The sequence below is a fragment of the Felis catus genome, chromosome A2 (assembly GCF_018350175.1).
Source record: "Felis catus isolate Fca126 chromosome A2, F.catus_Fca126_mat1.0, whole genome shotgun sequence".
Classification (NCBI taxonomy): Eukaryota; Metazoa; Chordata; class Mammalia; order Carnivora; family Felidae; genus Felis; species Felis catus.
Window position 1 is genome coordinate 2,878,309 of NC_058369.1, and position 20,827 is coordinate 2,899,135.

Genomic DNA, 20,827 nt, shown 5'->3' on the forward strand with positions numbered 1-20,827 from the left:
GCGTCTGTCCTCAGTTCAAGACACTTCGTCACGGCGGGTCAGGGCCACACAGCCGGGGTGTCAGGCTTGGAACTTGGGGTGCGAGCCCAGAGCCCCCGCCCCTGCCTCTTCCCGTCAGTCTCCTCTGGAGTCACTGGGTCAGGCTGGCGGCTGCACCGCCGTGGCAGACCCTCCCCGGGCTCCCGTGTGCCTGCCCTGAGGGGCAAAGCTGGCGCAGAGGAGGCACAGGCGATGTGGAAGGTGGGCCTCCGTGGCCGCAGGCAGCCTCCCGAGGTCCTCTGAGCCGGGGACCCCAAGGGTCGAATACGGCAGCTGTGAGGGCACCACAGCGGGGACCGTGGGTGGTAACAAGTGGGCCCATGGGGTGGCCGTGATGCCCGGGGGCTCTCCTGGCTCCACCCCTGGGGATCTGTGTCCCCAACGGCGGCTGTGGGGGCCTCAGCAGGCAGGCGACTGGTAGGTGGATGGCCCTGGGCTGAGTGACGGGGGTGCCCTGGTGTTAACCCCTGGGGCGAAGGACGCCAAGGGTCGCAGAGAGACTCAGACACCGGCAGTCCTTGGAACCAGTCTTTATGGAGGCGCTAATCCCTCGCCTCCCCGGGTCCCTGGTGTCCACGGGCTGCCCAGAGCCCCCCACCTGAGCCACACGAGCAGCTCGCTGGCCCTGACCCTTCTCGGGCCTGGCCCGTTCCCCCGACCCCGCACCCTCCACTCTGTCCTCTGGGGCCCGAGGCCCCACGGGGCAGGGTCAGGGCTCCTGGCCTCGGGGCGAGGAGGAACTGTCCGTGTCCTGGCCCCCCACCGGGGCCGAGGCCCCCGCGCTGCGCAGCTCCCGGGCCAGCTTCTCTGCCAGTTTCCGGAAGGGCGGCCGGCGGGCAGGCTCAGCCTCCCAGCAGCTGCCCATGAGGGCATGAATGGGGCCCGGGCAGCCCTCGGGGGGCTCCATGCGGTACCCCTTCTCCACGGCCTCTGACACCTCCTTCAGCGACTGTGGGCAGAGGGCACGCCAGCACGGCTGGGGTCAGGGCCATGGTCCCCGGACTCACAGGGGACCCAGCGCCTCCCCCCAGACCCCACTCACCATCTTGGGGTATGGAGCCCGGCCGTATGAGAAAACCTCCCAAAGAAGCACCCCGAAACTCCAGACATCCGACTTGCTGGAGAACTTCTGTGGGGCCCAGGACCAGGGTGAGGAGGGAGCCCTAATGGCTTCTGTTACAGCCCCTGCTTCCTCCAGGAAGTCCCCCTGGGCTGACCTTCCCTCTCTGGTCTCCTCCTGATAGACTGACCCCTCTGAGTCTCCCCCCCCCCCCCATCCTGAGCGGAACTCAGACTCAGTGGGGAAAGGAGTCCTTGTTGTTCTGGCCCTCGGCACTGAACCCAAGTCTGTTTCAGGAATGGGGACACTGAGGCCCAGATAGGGCCACACGAGGAAGGGTCCCAGGGTGGAGGGGGGCTCACCCCGTGTTTGAGAGCCTCGGGCGCCGTCCATTTGACCGGCAGCCGGCTTGAGTCCAGCCCCTTCCGCTCGGCTTTGGCCAGGCCAAAGTCACTGACCTTGGCCACCAGGTCCTCCGAAATGAGGATGTTGCGGGCGGCAAGGTCTCGGTGCACCAGCTTCTTGCTCTCCAGGTACTCCATGCCCTCAGCCACGTGCCTGGGCCGGGGGCAGAGCACGGGGGGGCGCGGGGCTGGGGGGTGCTCGGTGACCGGAGCGCAGATTCCCAAGGCCAGGCTCCTCCCACTTGGCACCTCAGTTTTCCCTTGACCTTAGAAAGCCCCCTCCCTGCCCCACCCGGGGAGAGCCACTCACAAGGAAAACTGCAGTAGCTGGGGCGTGCTCACGAGGGCCCGGCCTCGCGTCCGTAGAAAGTTCACCAGGTTGCCCTGTGGGGAAGGGAAGTGGGCCTGGGCGGCTCGAGGCTGCTCAGGTGCCCCCCCCAGACCCTGATCCCACGCCGGGCCCCACCCCCACCTTGCTCACGTGCTCCATGACGATGTAGAGTCCCTGGTGCAGGATCACGCCCAGCAGACGCACCAGGTTCTTGTGCTGGATCTTCCTGGGGGCGGCAGGTGGGCGTGAGGGTGCGCCTGGGCTCCTCCCTCCCAGGGGGCCCGCCCCCCCCCCCCCCCCCCCCGGGACTCACGTCATGACCGCCGTCTCGTCCAGGAAGGCCTGGGCCGTCACATCGCACTTGACGTTCTTCACGGCCACCTTCTGTCCCAGGTACTCACCCTGCAGGACCGCTGTGGCGGGGGTGGGGGTGGGGGAACAGGGGCGGGGACAGGCAGATGGAAACACCCACGCACACCGACAGCCATGCACACCGCCAGGGCTGTGGGTCCCCAGGCCTGGAAAACCCCTCACCCCTGCAGGCTGATCAAAGACAATCAGCTAAGCAGGGTCTGCAAACTTCAGCTCGTGGGCCAAATCCAGGCCGGCCTCCTGCCTTTGCAAGGCTCACAAAGCTCGGAGTGGTTTGCACATTTGTTCACGTTTGAAAAAACTCACAAGAAAAATACTACTTTGCAACAAATGAAAATGACAAGAAATTCGCAGTTCAGTGTCCACAAATAAAGTTTTATTGGCCCATTCATTTACCTGTGTCTGCAGCAACTTTTCTGCTACTAAGGCAGAGCTGAACAGATGTGACACAGACTGGCCTGAAAAGCCAGGCCCTTTACGGAGAAGGTAGGCCGACCCCTGATCTAAGCCCCAGAGCCTTCCAGAACAACAGCTTCCAGGAATGGCATTCCCAGTACAGGGCCCAGAGATGTGAAGGCATCGCACGCGATCACCGATCACGGAGTGCTGGTCCTCACAGCTGATGTCACTGCCCCCCCCCCCCCCCCCCCCCCCCCGCCACAGAGGGAGACACAGGCGCACGGCAAGAAGGTGTTAACACGGGTGTGGATTAATTCATGTCTCCCGCCCCTCTTCCTTCAGCCCCGGACCCAGGACCCCACTTACCTCCAAACTCACCCTCTCCGATCCGCGCACCCAGCGTCAAATGCTGTAGGTTCAGTAACCAGCCGGCTGTGGGGTGGAGACCTCGTCAGAGGGGAATGGGTTCCACCAGCCCCTCCCGTGGGGGGTCCGCCTGGCGAGAGGCCGGTGATGTCTCCCACAGCGCCCCGGCAGGGGCACACATTCAGGCGGCCACTACGCCTAGCAACGGCCCGAGGGCTTGTGCGAGGCACCCACCCCTGGTCCTGTTTTTCAGGTGCTGGAAAGCCACAGAGCCTGCCCGTCTCGGGCCGGCCTGAGGAAAGGAGGAAAGGGTTGGGGGCGGGTGGGGTGAGGCCCCAGCCTCGCTCTCCAGGAACGCCCCGTGGAGCCCCAGGGGCAGCCCTGGGGCTGCCCTCTCTTCCACCTGGAGACTGTGTCCCTCCAAATACCCCATGGGTCCTTCCCTTTAGAGTCTTTTCATCTCTGGCTACCCAGGGACACACAGCAAAAGATACCACAAACACGGAGGCTGTCAAAGTTCCTGGAATCTTCTGGTAAAGGTTGGAGACTCTTCCAGAATCTTCCAGCACTCTAAGTGGTCATCTGCAGTCCAGCCTCCCTGACGCCTTGTCTCAAAACTGCCTACGTTCCCCCTTCCTCTCTACTAGGTTCCAGAGGCCCCCTCCCCTTCCTCCCCAAAGCCCCACTCCACGATCAAGCATGGTGACACCAGCCTCCCCTGAGGGCCACCCCCAAGACGTCCAGATTTCCCTGGGAGACACATGCTTCCAAAGAGACACGACCGTCAGGTTCAAAGGGGGTGGCCGTGGAGGTGGGGGTGGCATTTGCTTCGGGCCTTGAGCATTGAGGCTGTCATTTCTCAATGAAAATGGGGCTGGAAGAGTACTTGGGGAGGGAAAAGAATGCACAACAGCACAGAGGCACGGGAGGAAACAAGGAGGGAAACGGGGGACAAAAAGGAAGGGCCTTGTAGATGAGGCCAGGAAGACAGCTCAGCCATGAGGGAAGGTTCTAGAAGGCAAGGGAGAGATATGGGTAGATTTTCATGGTAGAAAGTCACCTCTGGGGGCACAGAGGTAGGGCTCTGGTGGAAGGATCCAGGGCTGGGGCTGGACGGCCGGTGGGTGGGTGGTGGCTTGAGGCTCAGGCCCAGGCTTCTGGCCCAGGTGACAGGGCGGGAGACAGAGACGTGGAAGCAGCAGCAAGCGTGGGGATTCACCCCACGGGGGCTGCTGGGCGTCTGTGGGCCCTCCTGCCCGCCCCGAGGGCTGCCCCGGGTGCTCTGCCCATCGTGCCGGGTCCCGCAATCCGCTCGTGCGCAGCGGCCTTGGCCGTGGGCCCGGTGCGGGAGGGCAGGGGCCCCTACCTTTGGCCAGCTCCTCCTCTGCCGACTTGGTGCCCTGCTTCCTCTTGGGTTTCACTAGCTTCGTGCAGATGGCCCCCTTGTCCTTGCTGTAATGCTGGGGGGGGGGGGGAGGGACAGGGCAGAGGCAGCCGTGAGCCTGGCCCCACGGTGAGGGGACGCCCTGCATTCTGTGCCCTGAACCGGGTGGGCAGGAGCTGGGGAGAAGGGGGGCTTCCTTTCCTCCAGAGGAGTTGGGTTGGTTTCCATGGAAACGGAAAGGATGCAGGCTAGGAAACAGGAGGATCCTGGGGAAGGTGGGGCGGTGGTCTCTGGACGAGTGTCAACTTGGAGGTTCCTAGGGGTCTAGAGGAGCCACCCCAGGGCCCCCCCCAGAGGTGCATCCAGAGGACTCAGGCCACCTTGGGCTTGGTGGCCCACGGAGACCAGCCCCTCCTCCCCACGCAGCTTTGGGCGTCGGGCCCCACCCCCCACTGCCGGCACGGGGCAGGGCCTGGGGTGTCCGCGCGGCTCTGGAGGCCCCGGGCCTGGCGGCGGCCGCACCTCCACCATGTCCATGAGGTTGCAGAAGCAGACGGCTTCGTCGATGGTCAGGTGGCCGTCGCGATGCAGCACCCGGTAGTGGATGACGTCGCGGCCGAAGCTCACGCACAGCACGTAGTCGCCCGGATGCCGCGCGGACTCTCGCACCAGGAACAGCCCGTCCTCCGGCGGCTGCAGCTGCTGCACGGCCTCCTGGCCCGAGATCTTCCCGTGGAACCACCTGCGGCCGGCGGAAGGGCGCGCTGGACCGGGCCGCCCAGGCCCTCCGGCCCCCGGCCCCCGGCCCCCGCCCCGGGCGGCCCCGCGACTCACGGCATGAGGCTGAGCTTGGGGTCGGCCGACAGGGCCTCCCGCTCCCGCAGCGCCCCCGCCGCCAGCAGACCCTCCTGCCCGCTGGCGTGGTGCTTGGCACGGTACCAGCTCTTGCTCTGCCAGGGAGGGAGCCAGGGGTCGGTGTCTGCGTGGGGGGGGGGGGGGGGAGGTCCTGCAGAGGCACACCTCCCCAAGCACCGCCAGGCCCCCGGGCCACCACTCACCTCACAGGCCTCCAGGATGGTGACCACGTCGCCCTTGTGGAAGGCCAGCTCTCCCGGCTTGGGGCGCGTGTGCTCACACTTGGTGATGCATTGGGTGCCTGGGGCCCAGCGCCTCTGCGGGGGGGGGGGGGGGGGGGGGCGGGGCAAAAGGGCATGAGAGATGCCAGGGGTGAGGAAGAAATGGAAACCGGGCAAAAGACAGCCAGGCAGAGGCAGAAAGAACACAAAAGAAAGGGGGAGCAGCCAGGATAGAGACATCTGCTTCTACGAAGGCAGAAGATCGGGAAGAAGAGGTGACAGAAATGCAGCACCGGCTGAAGGGGACAGGGTCAGAGGACAGCCCCCGACACGGCGCTGAGGTCCCGTGGGTGTGGACCGAGCAGGGCACGGGACGAGACACAGGCAGCCCGGGGTGGGGGTACTCACCGTTGGCATCCTGGCTGAGACGAACGTGGGGCGCCAGGCACGGAGGAAGCGGGGGCTCACCTGGGTGAGGGGCAGAGACCAGCTGGAGAGCCCAGACTGGAGCCAGGCTGGGGCCCCGGGCCATTGCTAACGAACCACTTCCAGCCGGGGCCAGATGGAGGCGACAGGGGGGGAGGGCTTCCCCACAGGGGGTCCCGGGTGATGGCTCCCTAAGCCCCTTTGGGGAGGTGGTCTTTATCCACAGGAATTCCTTGTAGAGTTGCAGCCATGAAACATCAGCGACGAAACCACAGAATGTAGCCTCGCCACGGTCCCGAAAGGGAAACGGAGGCACAGGGTGGGCACAGAGCAAGGGGCCATATGGTGGGGAGGGGGGAAGCGCCTGGCTCAGCCCCCAGCAGTCACTCAGTGGGTGGGAAACACGGTGCCGCCTAACTGAGCTTGGTTCTTCCTCTTTTCTGGTAAGTGGGCAGGGGCAGGGGCAGAGCAAGGAACCAGAGGATGATTCAAGGTCATTCCCCTCTATCCCTGACCCTAGGGTGGGGCCGGGACAGTGGGGGGGGGGGGGAGGGCAGGGGGCATGCAGCCCTCCTGGGCCCCTCTGGCCATGGGCTGAGCCTCTCTGATCCCCCACCAATCCCAACGCCAACCTAGGACAGACACACGGTCTCTTACTGCTGCGGGGGGAGGGCTTTTCTCCCCCGGACCCCACAGCAGTTGAGTGGGCCGTGGGGACGGTTGGGAGATGAACCTCTGCCTCTCCAGTACTGCCCCCCGTAAATCCCCAGCCCCCTGTGTACTCACACGCATACTGATCCATGTACACACGAGCACACACAGAAACACATGGGGCTTGGACACAGGTGGACACAGGGACCCACGGGCACGCGGGTGTGCAAGCAAAGGCACGTTCACCTAGAGACAGGTGTGCACACGTCTACACATGTGCACACACGAACAGCCTCTCCGACATCCAGAGATGTGTGTGCCTGTCTCCCCCAACACACACACGGACCCGCACTTGAACACCTGGGCGCCAGACGCGGGGCCGCCAGGGCACCCGGCGCTACACGAGCTACAGGCAGGGCCGCGCACACGCATCTCGGCCACACGCGAACATCCCTCCACGTGGACGCGCGGATACACACACCCGGGAGCCTGCAGACGCGCACACTCGCACCCAGAAAAATACCCCCCACCCCGCGCCCGATCGCCTCTAACCACCCGCTACCCCAGCCGCGTACCGGCCGCGCACGCCGGCCGCGCACACTGGCGCTCACACCCGCTGCTCCAGCGCACGCCCAGGACGCCCCCGGGGCCCTCGGGGTCCCCCCACACACACCGCCACTGCCCCAAGGTCTCTCCCCTTACCCCCGCCACCGGGCTCACCTGCTCAGGGGGCGCCCCCGGGCCGCGCCCCGCGCCCACACCCAGGAGGGCCCCCGAGCGCTGGCTGGGCACCCCAAGGCAGCCCTGGCTGCACAACTTGGAACAAGTTGCTCCGTTTCCTCATTTTGGGGGGGGGGAGCGCTGGGGGGAGCGGGGGAGCGGGAGGCGCCGCGGCCCGGGAAACCCCCGCAGGTCCTAGCGCCGGCCGCACTGCGGTCTGCTCCGCGCGCCGCCGCCGCCGCCGCCGCCGCCGCCGCCGGCCCCTCCCCGCCCCGCCCCTGCGGCCCCCGGCGCCTCCCGCACGGCCCGGGCGGAGGGCCCGGGGCGCTCGCCTGCTCCACGTCGCGCGCCCTGGCGTGGTGTCTCGGGCGCGCACCCCGCCCACCCTGGGAAACAGAGGCCTTGGAGCGGGTGCCGCGCGCGGGGCGGGGGAGCGTGGGGGGCGGGGGGACGGGGAGAGTGAGCTGCCCGTTTGGGGAGATAAGCAAGCCAAAGCGCCCAGGCTGTGTACTGGACCCTCCTGACTCCGCGATTCCAGCGCCCTCACTCACCTCCTCTGCCCGGAGGATTCTTGGCGCCTGGCGCAAAGTGCTCAAAAATGTCAACGGTTATCGGTGTCGTTACGATCATCATCGATATTAAGGGGAAACCGGGGCTACAGAAAAAAAAAAAAAAAAAATCACGTGGGACCGGAGGCCTCCTGGCGGAGGGGACGGTGAAGCCCGGCCCGGGCCAAGCCAGCCTGCCTGGGCTTCCTTCTCTGCGGGTCCGGCGGCTTCAACCTCAGAAAACAGACGAGCATTTGAGGCCGGAGGCACTGGGGTCTGGGCGGGGGCTCCGGCCATGGCTCTGCTTCCGATGGAGTCCGCTTGGCAAGGACAGAGCTGGTCCTAGGAGGGCGGTGAGCCAGGATGCCCAGGGAGGAGCATCCCGGGTCCTGTATGTAATCTTATGTCACCCCAGAAGGCTTTTGGGAACGGACGCCCACTTACGGAGTCACAAAACTTCCCTATTGTGGAGCCACAACTGGGAACTTCTATGTATTAAGGTCCTAGAGTCAACAGCTGTTCACCCAGCACCGAGATGTGACACGATACCAATGGCACCATCCATCCTTTGGTGTCACACAGGAGAGAAGAGGTCCAAGGGGGAAAGTTCCAGAAGGGGACCCTGCAACCAGCAACAGGCACAGGCCCGGCCGTGGACCCGGGGCTGGAGACCCTGCAGCCAGCATTCAGTTGGGTCCCGGGGCCACCATATATGGCAAACCATCATCACTTGCCTGAAATAGAAACACATCAAAATAGCCACAGGAAGCCCAGCAGCCCAGCGTTAGATGCAGACCAGAGACTGAGCCGGAGGCCCCGTGATGGAGGCCTGCCTTCCTTTTGCTCAGCAGGGACGTGAGCCCACGTACAAGACTCTACGGGGCCCTAGCTCCCCAGGGAGACTTGCTGCTTGATGCGGTCAGAGAGGTGGGAAGAGATGTGAAAGGGGCTGGCTTGCTCTCTCTGTGACAATACTGTCTGGGTAATGCTTTCATCCTCCCCAGGACCCCAGGGATCTTGTCCCGAACTCCAGAGGCGATCAGAGGAGCCAAAGGTGCTGAGACTGGAGAGGGACGGGCTTAAGTAGATAGTGCCAGGTTCCCAAATCTCCAAGGGCTAGCCGGGGGTGCAGGCCACCCCCCCCCCCCGCCAGCATACGGGGCACTGAGCTACACCTGACTCTAGGGAGATAGGCTTTGAGTCCGGGGCGTATTTTGGTCAGAGCTATAGGAGGAGTCAACTCCCCAACCCTAAAGACATTCACGAGTTGGCCACTTGGAATCTCAAAGGCTAGAGGGGTCTTTCAGTCCCCGGGGGTGGCATTGCCAGTATCTCCTCCTCCTGCCAGGAGCTTGGGGGGGGGGGGGATCTTGCCCTTGTCCTCGACTAGTCTGAAGCCAGCGGGGCCTCAGAATTACCCAGTCCCGGGCTCCTCACCCTCCGCGTTTCAGTCCTGTCGAGCTTGACTCCAGAAATTCTCTGACGCGCCAGGCCACCCCGCCTGGTACAGGCTGGCGACACAGAAGCCCCTCCCTGACTTCCCAGCTGCCTCCGGTTTTCCTACCTACCACCATTCACCTTCCCCTGCATGGCTAAGGATGAAAATGTGACTGTAGCCCTCCCCCGCGCTAAATCCTCCCATAGCTCCCCACTGCCGAAAACGCTCAGCGTGGCGTTCGGAGCTCTTCACGTTCAGCTCCCAGCGGACCTCCCCAGCCTCCCCTCCTGCTCCCACAAAGCACCCAGCAGTCTGGCACCTCCTTCTGCCCAGAATGCCCTTCCCCTTTGTCCTGTTGGCATCTCCAGCTCACACCTATCTCGACTGGCACCATTTTTAGGATGCACCCACCTTCTCAGAGCAAAACCCTGCTTCTATGCCCCGAAAAGACCCCTCGCTGGAGGCACCAGCTTTCTTGTCTCACCGAGTGATGGGTGTGGACCTGGCCTTGGTGACTGAGCCCCGTGAGCCTGCCTGGGAAGGAGGCCAGTGCAGAGAAAGCAGAGGCTGAATCCTGAAGGAGGAATTCAAATCCTTGGATCCAGCCGTGCCTCGAGTTCACGCTATGACTAGTGTTGGAAACCACTCTGCTTTTTTCGGCTGCTCCCGCAGGGGGTTTCTGCCACTTGCGAGCAAAAGGATTCCTAATACTGAAAATAGGGCAGGAAGGTGGGCGTTGAAATGAACGTACTCCAGGACGTGGAATCGGCGAGTCAGATTAGATTGCCCTAAACCCGGCTAGAAGTGGGAGCTCCTGGGTGCACCCTTCCAAGATCTGATAGATCTCCCATCCATCCGCTGGGTCCGGTGGTGCTGTCTCCCGACACGTGCAACAGAGGAACCCTGAGGTCCCACCCGCTTTCCCTCCTGAAGGCCCTTCTTTGTTTATTCAAATCTCACCGTTTTTTCGCGTCCTACCTCTCTCCTTTGTTGGCTGTTGCAATTTGCAGAAGCCCCTGTTCCCCAAACTCCTGGCGGTTTGGGGGCCCATCCTGAGTTCCAGAGAGGCCAAGCTACTGGTCTATGTCGCACAGCTGGCTGGGGCTGTAAGTCAGGCCTGCGGACTCACTCAGTGGGGTTGTAAACTTCTCAAAGGCAGGGCACATTTCTTAATTCTGTACTAATATGGATGAAAATCGATGTAGGCGGCGAACAAGGGGAGTCATAGGACATGCACCTTACGTAATGCATCAGTTTGAATCGGGACTGGCTACACAGGGTGGAAGAACACGGGTGCTGGAGGCTTGAAGTAGATAGAAATTAATCTCTGAGGGATGTACTCCTGGGCAGTGTCAGGAACCGAGGCTCCTGCCATCTTGTTGCTCTGCCTTTCTCCACACATGAACTGTCACCTCTTGAGCTAACATGGCTGCTGAAGCTCCAGCCCTCCCATGTGCATTCCAGCCAACAGGAAGCGGGAAGTTGGCAGGGAAAGGTACACCTCTTCCCTTCAAGGGCTCTTCTTGGAAGATGCACGTGACAGCTTTGCTCTATTCCATTGGGTGGAACTTAGCCACATGGCCAAATTTAGTAGCAGGGGAAGCTGGGACATGTAGTCTTTACAGCAGGGGCCAAGGAAGCCTCCTCAAAGCTCCCAGGCCTGTCCCCACTTCAGGGCCTTTGCGTTAGTCGTGCCTTCTGCCTGGGACACTTCCCCGGACGTACCCATCATTCCAGCGCCTACAGAATATTCCAGTCTTCTGACACTTCACGTCCTCTCCCCTTGTAGATCAGTAGAGCCACCATGGTCTAACTGGCCATATATTGTACTCGTTTTGTTGTGGTGGTGGTGGTGGTGGTGTTATCTACTGGCTGCGGCCTCTCCAGAACATCAGCTCCCCAAGGCCAGGGGTTTTGGACCGTGTCATTCACGGCTGTGGCCCCTGAACCTGGCACACAGGAGGGGCTCAGGACGTATTTTTTAAGCCAACGAGTACAAGGGAGGGGAGAGGTAATGAGCAATGACCGACACCTGTGAGCTGAGCGCTTTCATTGCAGCCATTTCACAGACGAGACAACTGAGGCCCAGTCGGTGCCCGGGCTCACCCCGGGATACAGGAAGCTGCGGGCTGCACTTTCAACCCCGGGCCGTCGGGCTCCAGGGCCCACAGGCCAGTTGCACGGCAAGGTGTTGGGCCCATGACGGACCCCCAAAGAGTTCTCCAGAGGCCAGGTGAGGCAGGACGGCATCAGCCAGACGTGGGAACAGCTGAGCTGCCGGGGGGCCCCCGAAGATCCTCGGCTGGAGCACCGGGCCAGATCAGAGTGCCCCAATTAGCACACCTTCAAATTTAGCTTTCTCCTCCCCGCCAGGGGACTTGGGGGATTCAGCGGAGGAACATTCCGCTCTTTCGAGGAAAACTGATGCATCGCTCACTCTGCAACTGGACACGTGGTGTGACGGGCCATTCTCCACTCACCGAATGGAGGGCTTCTCAAGGCGACTGCTTTGGGGTGCCAGGCGGGACCTGCCTTTGATGGGGGAACCTGTTTGCCCGCCCCCATCCCTCATCTTGTCTTGAGCTGAGCCTGCTTGTAGGTTCCACACGTGTAAACCGGGTCCATAGCACTTCTTGGCTTAAAATCTTTGCGTGGCACGGGGCGCGTGGGCGGCTCAGTCGGTTGAGCGTCTCCGACATCAGCTCAGGTCATGATCTCGCGGTTTGTGGGTTCGAGCCCTGTGTCGGGCTCTGTGCTGAGCCCGGAGCCTGCTTCGGATGCTGTGTCTCCCTCTCTCTCTGCCCCTCCCCGGCTCACGCTTGGTCTCTCTCTGTCTCAACAATAAATAAAAAATTAAAAAAAAAAAATCTTTGCATGGCTCCACTATGCTGAGGATAAACCCAAGCTCCTCTCGGTGGCCCATCACGTCACCAGCTGTGTCTGGCTGCTGTCACCTCTTGCTCTCAGCTCCCTCCACTTCCCTTGGCTGGCTTGCTACCACTTCCTCTGCCTCTGCCTGCTGTTCCTCAAATGTTCCAGGCACCGCCTGGCCTTGGGGCCTTTGCGCATGCTGTTTTCTCCTCCTCCTATGCACTTTCCCCAGCTCCTCTCCAGCTTGGCTCCTTCTCAGCATTTCTGGTTCCTCCAAGAGACCCTTACTGACCACCCATAGTGGCCACCCACCATCTGAGCCCAAATCACTGCATGTTACCACGTCTACTCATTCTTGTTGACTGCCCTCCTGACGTGCCTTTGCCCCCTTGACAAAATGTATGTTCCATGAGCAAGGGCAGGGATCATCTCTGGCTTGATCAATCATTTACCTCTGGAGCCGAACCTGCGGTAGACCTTTATGTTATTATGTGTAACTTGTTCACAGTGGAGCAATATCCGCTAAGGAGCACTTTTATTTTCTAGGCCTTGTTCTGGTATTTGCCTGGAGTTAGTGATTGCCTTTGTTTTGTGTATCTATGACACTCCGTCTCTTCCAACCTTTCCAATGGATCTAACTTCTCCACTCAGGGCCAGATGTGGCCAGGCTGTACCCCTGGTCCTTCTTCAGCACCTAGGGATTCCTGGGAAGTGACTCCTGTTTTTTGGGGGGGTCCTAGGTCTCCCTGTTTCTTGGTCTGTGCCCTCATTTCGGGAGTGTGTACCCTCACGGCTTTTCCTTCCACCCCTGTGTGGCCGGTGGCTTGACTGAAGACACTATCCCGAGTGGTGGCTGAGTTCCTTGCCTGGTGTCTTCCAGATTCTAGCCTTGGGCAGTTGAACAACCTGAAGCTGTCCTGCTTCCTTATCCCCTGCTTGTCACGTTGTTTGCCCTCTCTTTTGAAGCCTGTACGATCTTCTTAGCCTCCACATCCTGTACTTTCAAAGTGTGGGTTTGGTGGGCGTCTGTGTTCACTGGTCAAGCTGGACGTTTTGGCGGGCTGTGTCATGTGTTCCATTCCTGCCAAACTTTCTTAAATGATGTCACTGGTGATTTCTTCCCCTGTGGTGTCTCTTCTTCTTCATCATACATTGGTCTCCTACTTTTCTTGCCTTTTTTTTGTTTTTGTCTTCTCATTCCACTTTTTCTTCCAAGTCTGCCAACATTTCCATATTTTGACTACCAGGTTGAGTTTCCAACTTCTTTCTAGTTCTTTGAATGTTCTTTTTCCTTTTTAAGATTCTCATCTTTAAGTAATCTCTACACCCAACATGGGGCTCGAACTCACGACCCTGAGATCAAGACTCGCACGCCCACTGACTGAGCCGGCCGGGCGCCCCTTAAAGTTCTTTTTCAAAAGGCAAATGTAAACCTGCTTCCTGGCCATCGCATCTTCTACAAGCTCTCTGAGGATAACCTGCATAAGGGGCTTTCTACAACTGCTTTCTTCTGTTCTCATTGTCTCTTTCCTCCAAATTACTTTTTTCCTTCTCTTTTTGGGTTTTAGTCTCTCACTAGCTAACATTTGCTCTATGGCAAGTGACGTAGAGCTGGCAGGAGGCTCCTTGCCATTGGAGTGGGTTGAGTACAAGGCATTGGTCACTGCCTCAAACACCAGTGACGCCGTAGGGCTTTCCTCACAGCCCGGCGGCTGGTATTCTGGAAGCTGAAGAGGTCACGGTTTCCTGTGTGACTTTCACCTTGATTGCTGGTTTCCACCTTCACACCTGCCCTCCGCCATGCCTGTGTCCCTGAGGCCGAAACCTTCCGTGCAGCAAGTGTTAAAAAATCCACTTTATTACTGGGTTCTCCCCCAGCTCTGCAAGGTGGGTGCTGCTAGTTTTGATTCAATTTTATAGAAGGTCGGGGAGGCGAAGTGAACTGTCCTGACACCCCACAGCTCGTCTGTTCAAGGCCACGCTGAGACGGGAGCCTGGAGTCACCCTCACTGCACCAAGGGACAGCTCCTGGTTCAGCTTTGGTTCCTCCCAAGGAAGTTGGGGAGTGCTTGCTGATTGAATACCGAATACATTTCAATCCTCTCAGTGGCAGACATAGGGAAGCCACACGAGTGACGGCCCATGGCGCGTGCCAGGTGTTCAATAAACGCTGGTTGGATAAAAGAAACTGAAATAGCAGTGCGCGATACAAGATGTCACAGAATGGGGGCGCCTGGGGGGCTCAGTCGGTTAAGCGTCTGACCTCGGCTCAGGTTGTGATCTCGCGGTTTGTGAGTTCGAGCCCCGCATCGGGCTCCGTGCTGACAGCTCGGAGCCTGGAGCCGGCTTCGGATTCTGTGTCTCCTCCTCTCTCTGCCCCTCTCTCTGTCTCTCAATAATAAATGTTAAAAAAAAAAAAAAAAAAAAAAAAGATGTCACAGAATGCAACCTAACTGCCAAACTCATGGCCACGTGAAGATGAGTATTTTGGAGATGAGAAGACACAGTCCCGACTTGGGAGAGGAGAACAGGGCTCCTTCGTTTACCACGAGAGGGAAGCTGGCCAGGTTCTGACGGATTCCAAACTTGCACGTGGAAATTTCAAATGCCTTCAAATGCCCACGCCCCCTGACCGATAAGTTCCATTCTGGGACATCTACGGAGGGAGGGACAGAACCCCAACTGTGCAAGACAGCATGTTTGCCGCATCGTGGTTAATAACTTGAAAATGTCCAACAGGAGGGGATGGTTAAGCAAATTAGGGCACGTTCATTTTGTGGGATCTATTAAAATGCATCTATTAAAAATGACATCTCAGCCAAAAAAGTGGGGGGGAAATACCCACCAATAGATGAACAGATAAACAGAACACGGCCCACACGCGCACGTCCCTCGGCCGCCAGCAAGAGCGAGGCGCCCGCCCCCGCCGCCCCGCGGATGGACCCTGAACACACGACGCTCAGGGAGGGAACCGGACACGAGAGGCCCCACGGGGTGTGAGTCCACGTGTGCGAAACATCGTGGGGGCTGGGGAGGGTGAGGGTGACAGCTAATGGGGGCAAGCCTTCTGTTTGAGCTGATGGAATGTTCTGGAATTAGATGGTGGCGACGGTCGCGCATCTCAGCAAAAATAGCAAAAGCCACTGAGTTGTACACTTTGATATAAAGCAGCAAATTTTATATGCGTGTTACCACAATTAAAAAAGTCATTTTGTGAGGCCTGTGGAAGTATTAAATGAGAAAAAGTCTAAGCACACGCAGAACAACGAGGAATCAAAGTTGAGACGGCGTCGCGTGGAGAAACACAGGCATCAAAATGGTATAAAGAGCCGACCCGCCACCGAGAGAGCACGAGAGACAAGACGGGAAGGCAACACGGCGTGTGTTCATAGTACTCGACCTCGTTTCCACTCTTTCGCTCTTCTGAAACTTCCAGGCTTTTTGTAATGGGAAAACCCAACGCAGTGAAGTTCCCCGGTGTGTTAAAATAGACGTAAAACTCACCGTCTCCAAGAGCACAGCTCAGCGGCGTCAGGCACACTCACACTGTCGTGCAGCCGCCCCCCCCCCATCTACGTCCAGAACTTTCCATCTCCCCAGGCTGAGACTCTGTCCCCATGAAGCACGGACTCCCCGCCCCTGGCTCCCACCATCTACTCTCTGTCTCCGTGGGCGGGACTCCTCTAGGGGGTCACGCGGGACGTGTCCTTCTGTGTCTGGCTTCTGTCACGGCACCCAGTGACCTCCGGGTCCGTCCACGTGGTGGCAGGTGGCAGGACGCCCTTCCTTTTTAAAGCTGGGTAATATTCCAGTGTCTGGGCAGGTGGGCCACAGTGGGCTTGTCCATTCACCTGCTGATGGGCACTCGGGTCGTGTCCACCACTGGGTCGCTGTGGATGCTGCTGCTGGGAATGTGGGGGGTGCAAGTACCCGTATCCCAACTCTTTTTATTTTTTTTATGTGCAGAACTTGAACAGACACGAACGGGGCACGACCCCACCAACCCAGGCTGCCTGCTCCACCGTAGAAGAAACACGGGGCTCCTGGGAGAGGTGGAGCTGGCATTTCCCCCCCAAACGCTGTCGACACCGGCCGAGCCTCGGAGATGCTCCCTGCACCCCTGGGGCGCGACTTATTTCGGACCAGAGACGCGGCGGGTTCTCACGGGTGTCAGTGTTGCCGGCGGCTCTGGATGGAGCCGGCTTCCATGTTTGTCCTCCCCGGACCGCCTGCCAGGTGCGGCTCCAGCCCTGCCCACACTGCCCGCGTCATCCCTCCCACACTCACCGCGGTCTCCTAGCAACCGGGCTCGCCCGCCAGCATCCTGCAGCCTGAGGTCCAGGGATGGCGCTCCGGGGCCTGCTCTCCAGCCTCCCCGCCTGCCACGGGGCTGGCTCCGGGGTCCCCTGCCGGTGGGAAGAGGGCTGCAGGGGAGAGACCGGAAGAGACGCTCTGCGGGCCGGCGGCAAGCTCAGTCGCCCAGACGCTTCGTCCATCTGGACCCGGTGCTTCGCTAACCAACTGCTTGATTTTTTTCGGGAGTTGCTAGGGGGAGAGATTTAACTCCCTGTCAGCAGGATTGGCTTTAGGCCACCTGGTGCTGAGGATACTGTCCCCGTTCCCCAGGAGCCGGGGGTGGGCCAGCGAACAGTGTGGGTGATGAGATGTCCCCAAGCTGCCCCCCTGCCAGGACCTGAGGGAGGAAGCCGGTCCGTGAGCACTTGCGTGCAGGTCACGGCGGCAGGACACGGGGCTCCCCGCGAAGCTGTGACGACCGCATCTGTCAAGTCTCCGCTGCAGAGGCGAAGCCACCTTCCTTCTGTCCTCTTGCCCCTGCCTTAGCGGAAGCCTCTCGGCCAAACTGTGACAACGGTCTCCTGGGATGAGGTGGACGCGGACTGTGTCTTCACTTCCAGGAGGCACGTTCCTGTCACAGGGAGACTCCCCTTGGGGTGCCGGAGCACAGTTTCAAGCATGTGACACATTTACTGAGCTGCCACCATGCACTTGGTCTGTTCTGGCCCCGGGGGACACCCACGGTGGGTGGAGTGGGTACGCTTCCTGCCCACAGAGAATTCATGTCGCTGGGGGAAGGCGGGTGGCAGGTGATTTTAATCAGTGACGTGTGGTATAAAGAAAACGAATATAGTTATGTGACAGGGAGAGGTGGTCAGGGAGTCTTCTTGGAGGAGGGGACATCTGGGAGGAGAACCGAGGGAAGGGAGGAGTTGCCGGCCATACAGGTCAGAGAAGAGCTTACTAGGTAGTGGAAGTAGCATGTGCAAAGGCCCTGGGGTAAGAACAGGTTTGGCTGGTCTGAGGACAGCAAGAGACTGGTGGCTCTGAAGGGGCGTTATGGAAGGAGAGGGTGGCAGATGGGCTTTTGGGGGGCCTCACTGGGATTTGGAGTCGCCTGAATTTTACCACGAGCTCCCACTGCTGGAGGACTGAAGCAGCAGAGACAGTGCCGACGGTGATGGCTTGGGCTCGAGCACACAGGAACCCAGGAGGACTCCCCGGTAGTGGTGGTGGTGGTGAGCCTGGAGAGCTGGGCGAAGGGCAGAGCCACGGCCGGAGGAGGAGGCAGAGGATGTCGGGACCCTCCCTCAGACCCATCCCTTGTGCCCCATCCGTGGCCGCGGCCAGGACCAGCTGAGGGGCTGGCTCTGACTCCTAGGGATTGTTGGGCTGCCAACAAGGAAGGGGGCCCAGGGCCCCAGAGGCAGAGGAGAGGGGCCTGCCCTCCCGCGGGGGGTGGTGGTGCTTAGGCACCGGCCGGCTGCTTCCTGTTTCCAGTTGATAACGTGCCCTTGAGAACTAAGCAGGGCTTCGCCTGCCTCAGGGGGCTAAGAAGGGGGTCTGTGTGCGCCCAGCCCGTGCTCTGACACACGCACTCCCACCGGAGGCCCACGCTACCCCTGCTCCCCTCCCCGGAGCCTGACCGTTGCCTGGGGATGCCCTGGGGGCTTGAAGCTGTCAGCAGCTCAGCGGTGACCCAGTCTCCCCGTCTGAACCTCCCTATGCCCCCTGAGGTTTGCAACGAGGGTTTGGGAAAACTCTGGGGAACTCCTGGTAGGGGACCTACAGGCAGAGAGCCCCCCACCAACTCAGCTTGGCCACCTCCTTCTCTAGGAAGCCCTCTGGGCCCCCAGCCTTCCCGTTGATGATCATTTCTAGGACCAGGCCAAGACAGGCTCCCTGAGTGGTCATGGGGCCTGTGCAAAATGACTGCTCCTCGGGGAGGGTCCCCAGGGCACCCTGGGGTGGGAATGGCCCGGGGGACGAACACACGGGGGCACAGCCTCCGGGCAGCACGCTGCTCACACTACGGCCTGAGTGTCAGAGAGAAATGCCGGCCAGCCGGGCACCCCCGCTCGGAGCCCTGAGGGAGCGGCGGGAGGGCGCAGCGGGGGCTCCGGACCCCAAGCAAGGACCGCACAGTCCACACCATGAGACATGACTTATTTATTCCCCACCCTCGCAAACTTTCAGGTGGCTCTACGGAGACATCAGACACAAAGCCACACTCAGACTGCCCCCTAAATACAGAAGCGGAATTTAAGGATTCAACTGACCACAGATGGCCTCGGCCCAAGGACGGACTTTCCCCCTTCAGTGCCGTGGGGCGACTGGGCAGGGAGGCTCGAGCACAGAGGGAGGACTGGGCAGGGCTGCCCCTCGTCCACCCGGGCTCCTGGCCCAGGCCCGGACCCAGACCTGCTGCACCCGGGTGGGGGCGGGGGGGGGGGTGCGTGAGGAATGACCGAGCAGCTCCCGCTCTAAGTAGAAGGCACTCGGTGGTACGGGGTCAGGGCAGACTGTGGGTCACAGACGTTTCTGGGGGGCCAGGGGTGCACCCAGCCTGCATCCTCACAGCCACTGGGCCCTCCCACCTCCCTGAGGGTGGACGCTGGCCGGAAAGATGCCAGCTCCGGCCCTGCAGACCTCTGGGGTGGGGCGTCTCCAGGTTGGGGTCTGGAGGGGGGGCGGATGTGTTTGGGGCAGGCTGGGCCCAGGGACGGGGGATCCTGGCCTGGGTGCGTCCTCAGGCTTGGCCCCACCTGCCGGCTCTCCCTGGCCTGTCCCTGTGATGTGGTTTCAAGTCCACGCAGGGCTGGGGCATCCGCAGGGAGCGCTCCGGAAGGCCACACACTTGGTGGGCCACAGGGTGAGCCCAAAGCCGGCAGGGTTTCGCTGTGCTGCACCTGCCAGCCCTCCGCGGGGCGGGCCTTCGGGTGCCGGCTGCTGCCCAGGGGGCCCTCACCCCGGGATAAGGTGATTTCCAGGAGGATTTAAGCAAAGTGTTTTTAAAGAAACCCACAGATCACTCTGGAAAGGAGAACACGGCCGTCCAGCGTCGGGATGAAGCGGCTGTGGTGAGGACGCGTCCAGGCGTACCCAGCGGGGGACGCTGCTCACGCGGGCCCCTCTCCACCCTGCCGGCCCTGCTTCCTGGGGACCTCACCCTTCTGGGCCTCGGTTCCTGCCTCCCGCAGCCTCTTCCGGAAGCGCGCCCCCGGCCTGCTTTTGGGGGGCGGCAGAGGGTCCATGCCCAGGATCTTGTGGATCTGCCGGAACGCCAACAAGCGCAGGGCGTGCTGGGGGCAGATGGCCAGTCAGGACCCTCCCACTGCTCGCCGCGGGCCCTGCACCCACGGCCCAGCGCGGACACGAGCTCACCGGGTGTCCTCGACGACACCCTTCCAGCAACCACAGAGCTCGGGGCACGCTCGGGCTTGGGGAAGCGCACTGCGCTGGGGCCAGCCGATGGCAGGACGTTCCCAGGAAGCCCTTGGAGCATCAGCCCCTTTCTGGGCTCTCTACTGGGACTCCAAGTCCTGCATCGCCACTCGGCCGTGACCGTGAGCAACTTGACTCTTCCCGTTAAGGGCAGTTCGTAAGCGCCAGGGTCCGTGTGGGTTTTGTGCCACGGGGAGGCTTTCTTACAAATAAACTTGCTAACAAAAGGGAAGCCACAGCGGGGGGCCGTGCGGGCCAAGCTGGAGGCCATGGCTGGGTGTCGTCACACCCTGAGACGTGGGGCCACGGAACACCCAGGAAAGTCCCAGCCAGCAAAGCCCCAGGTGTGCACCTGCCTCATGGTGATGGCAGCTTCGGCCCCGAGCCAGGCTGGCCCTGCCCCCGTCACCCACAGGCCACCCTCCCACAGGCCACCTGTTTCTACAAAGGGAAGGAGAGGGGGAGGGGGAACCCCACATCGTTTCCGGGTCTATGCGTAGCCGCAACCTGGGCGGGGACCCGGGTGCCACGCCCGTCCTGTCCGAGCTGGCCTGGACTTGGGAGCCACACGCACCACACGGGCCGGCTGTCCTACCTGCGCACTGGCCGTGAGGTCCTCACGCTGCTGGCAGGTCATGGGCCCGAGGGCGTCCCTCTGGTCTCTCTCGCAGGGATCCTGGATCCCAGGCCCATCTTGTCGAGGAGGGGTGGGGGCCGCAAAGGACAAAGTACCCAGGGAAGAGACCACCACTGCGGTTGGGCGGGTCCCACACAGGGCCCACCCACTGCCCCCAAGCGTGCACCAGCCACACCCCTGTGTGCGCCTGGGAGAGCCCTGGGACAGCCCTGGGACAGGACGGGCCGGCAGCACATGCCCCCTGCACGGCCTCTCCTGTCGCTTCACCTGCCACCATCCTATGCCCTAAAATGACGAGAAAGCCCCGTTTCTGCATCTAACACCTCGATGGCTCAGCGCACTGTCTCCCTTTGACGCCCGTTATC

At 61.2% G+C, this 20,827-nt stretch overlaps 2 protein-coding genes across 10 annotated transcripts in view; both read right to left on the reverse strand.

The window, feature by feature from the left end:
* Positions 1-554: 554 nt before the first annotated feature.
* On the reverse strand, positions 555-18,397 carry MATK (megakaryocyte-associated tyrosine kinase). Of its 5 annotated transcripts, XM_045043739.1 has the most exons (15): positions 16,373-18,397; positions 7,780-7,883; positions 6,644-6,754; positions 5,840-5,899; positions 5,414-5,527; positions 5,190-5,305; positions 4,878-5,097; positions 4,338-4,431; positions 2,972-3,037; positions 2,148-2,247; positions 1,976-2,060; positions 1,814-1,887; positions 1,462-1,657; positions 1,082-1,168; positions 555-988 (listed from the first exon to the last, which is right to left on the reverse strand). In XM_045043739.1, the coding sequence occupies exons 3-15, from the start codon at positions 6,647-6,649 to the stop codon at positions 749-751; spliced, it is 1,458 nt and encodes a 485-aa protein (XP_044899674.1). In that variant the 5' UTR covers positions 6,650-6,754; positions 7,780-7,883; positions 16,373-18,397; the 3' UTR covers positions 555-748. The 5 variants fall into 5 exon arrangements, with proteins under 5 accessions (XP_044899674.1, XP_023099594.1, XP_023099584.1 ...); XM_023243826.2 differs by lacking the exon at positions 6,644-6,754; XM_023243816.2 differs by lacking the exons at positions 7,780-7,883; positions 16,373-18,397 and adding an exon at positions 7,229-7,382 and having other exon boundaries at positions 1,985-2,060.
* A 138-nt stretch (positions 18,398-18,535) lies between these two features.
* ZFR2 (zinc finger RNA binding protein 2) overlaps positions 18,536-20,827 on the reverse strand; it is a 41,379-nt gene continuing 39,087 nt past the window's right edge. For 3 of the 5 annotated variants that reach the window (XM_045043726.1, XM_023243787.2, XM_023243780.2), the window contains exons 18-19: positions 20,421-20,518; positions 18,536-19,683 (exon numbers count right to left, since the gene is read on the reverse strand). In XM_045043726.1, the coding sequence (XP_044899661.1) occupies positions 19,501-19,683; positions 20,421-20,518 (281 nt within the window). In that variant the 3' untranslated portion in view covers positions 18,536-19,500. Of the gene's footprint in view, positions 19,684-20,420; positions 20,519-20,827 lie in introns of those variants that run through there. The other 2 variants (XM_023243792.2, XR_006589195.1) reach the window with 2 other exon arrangements.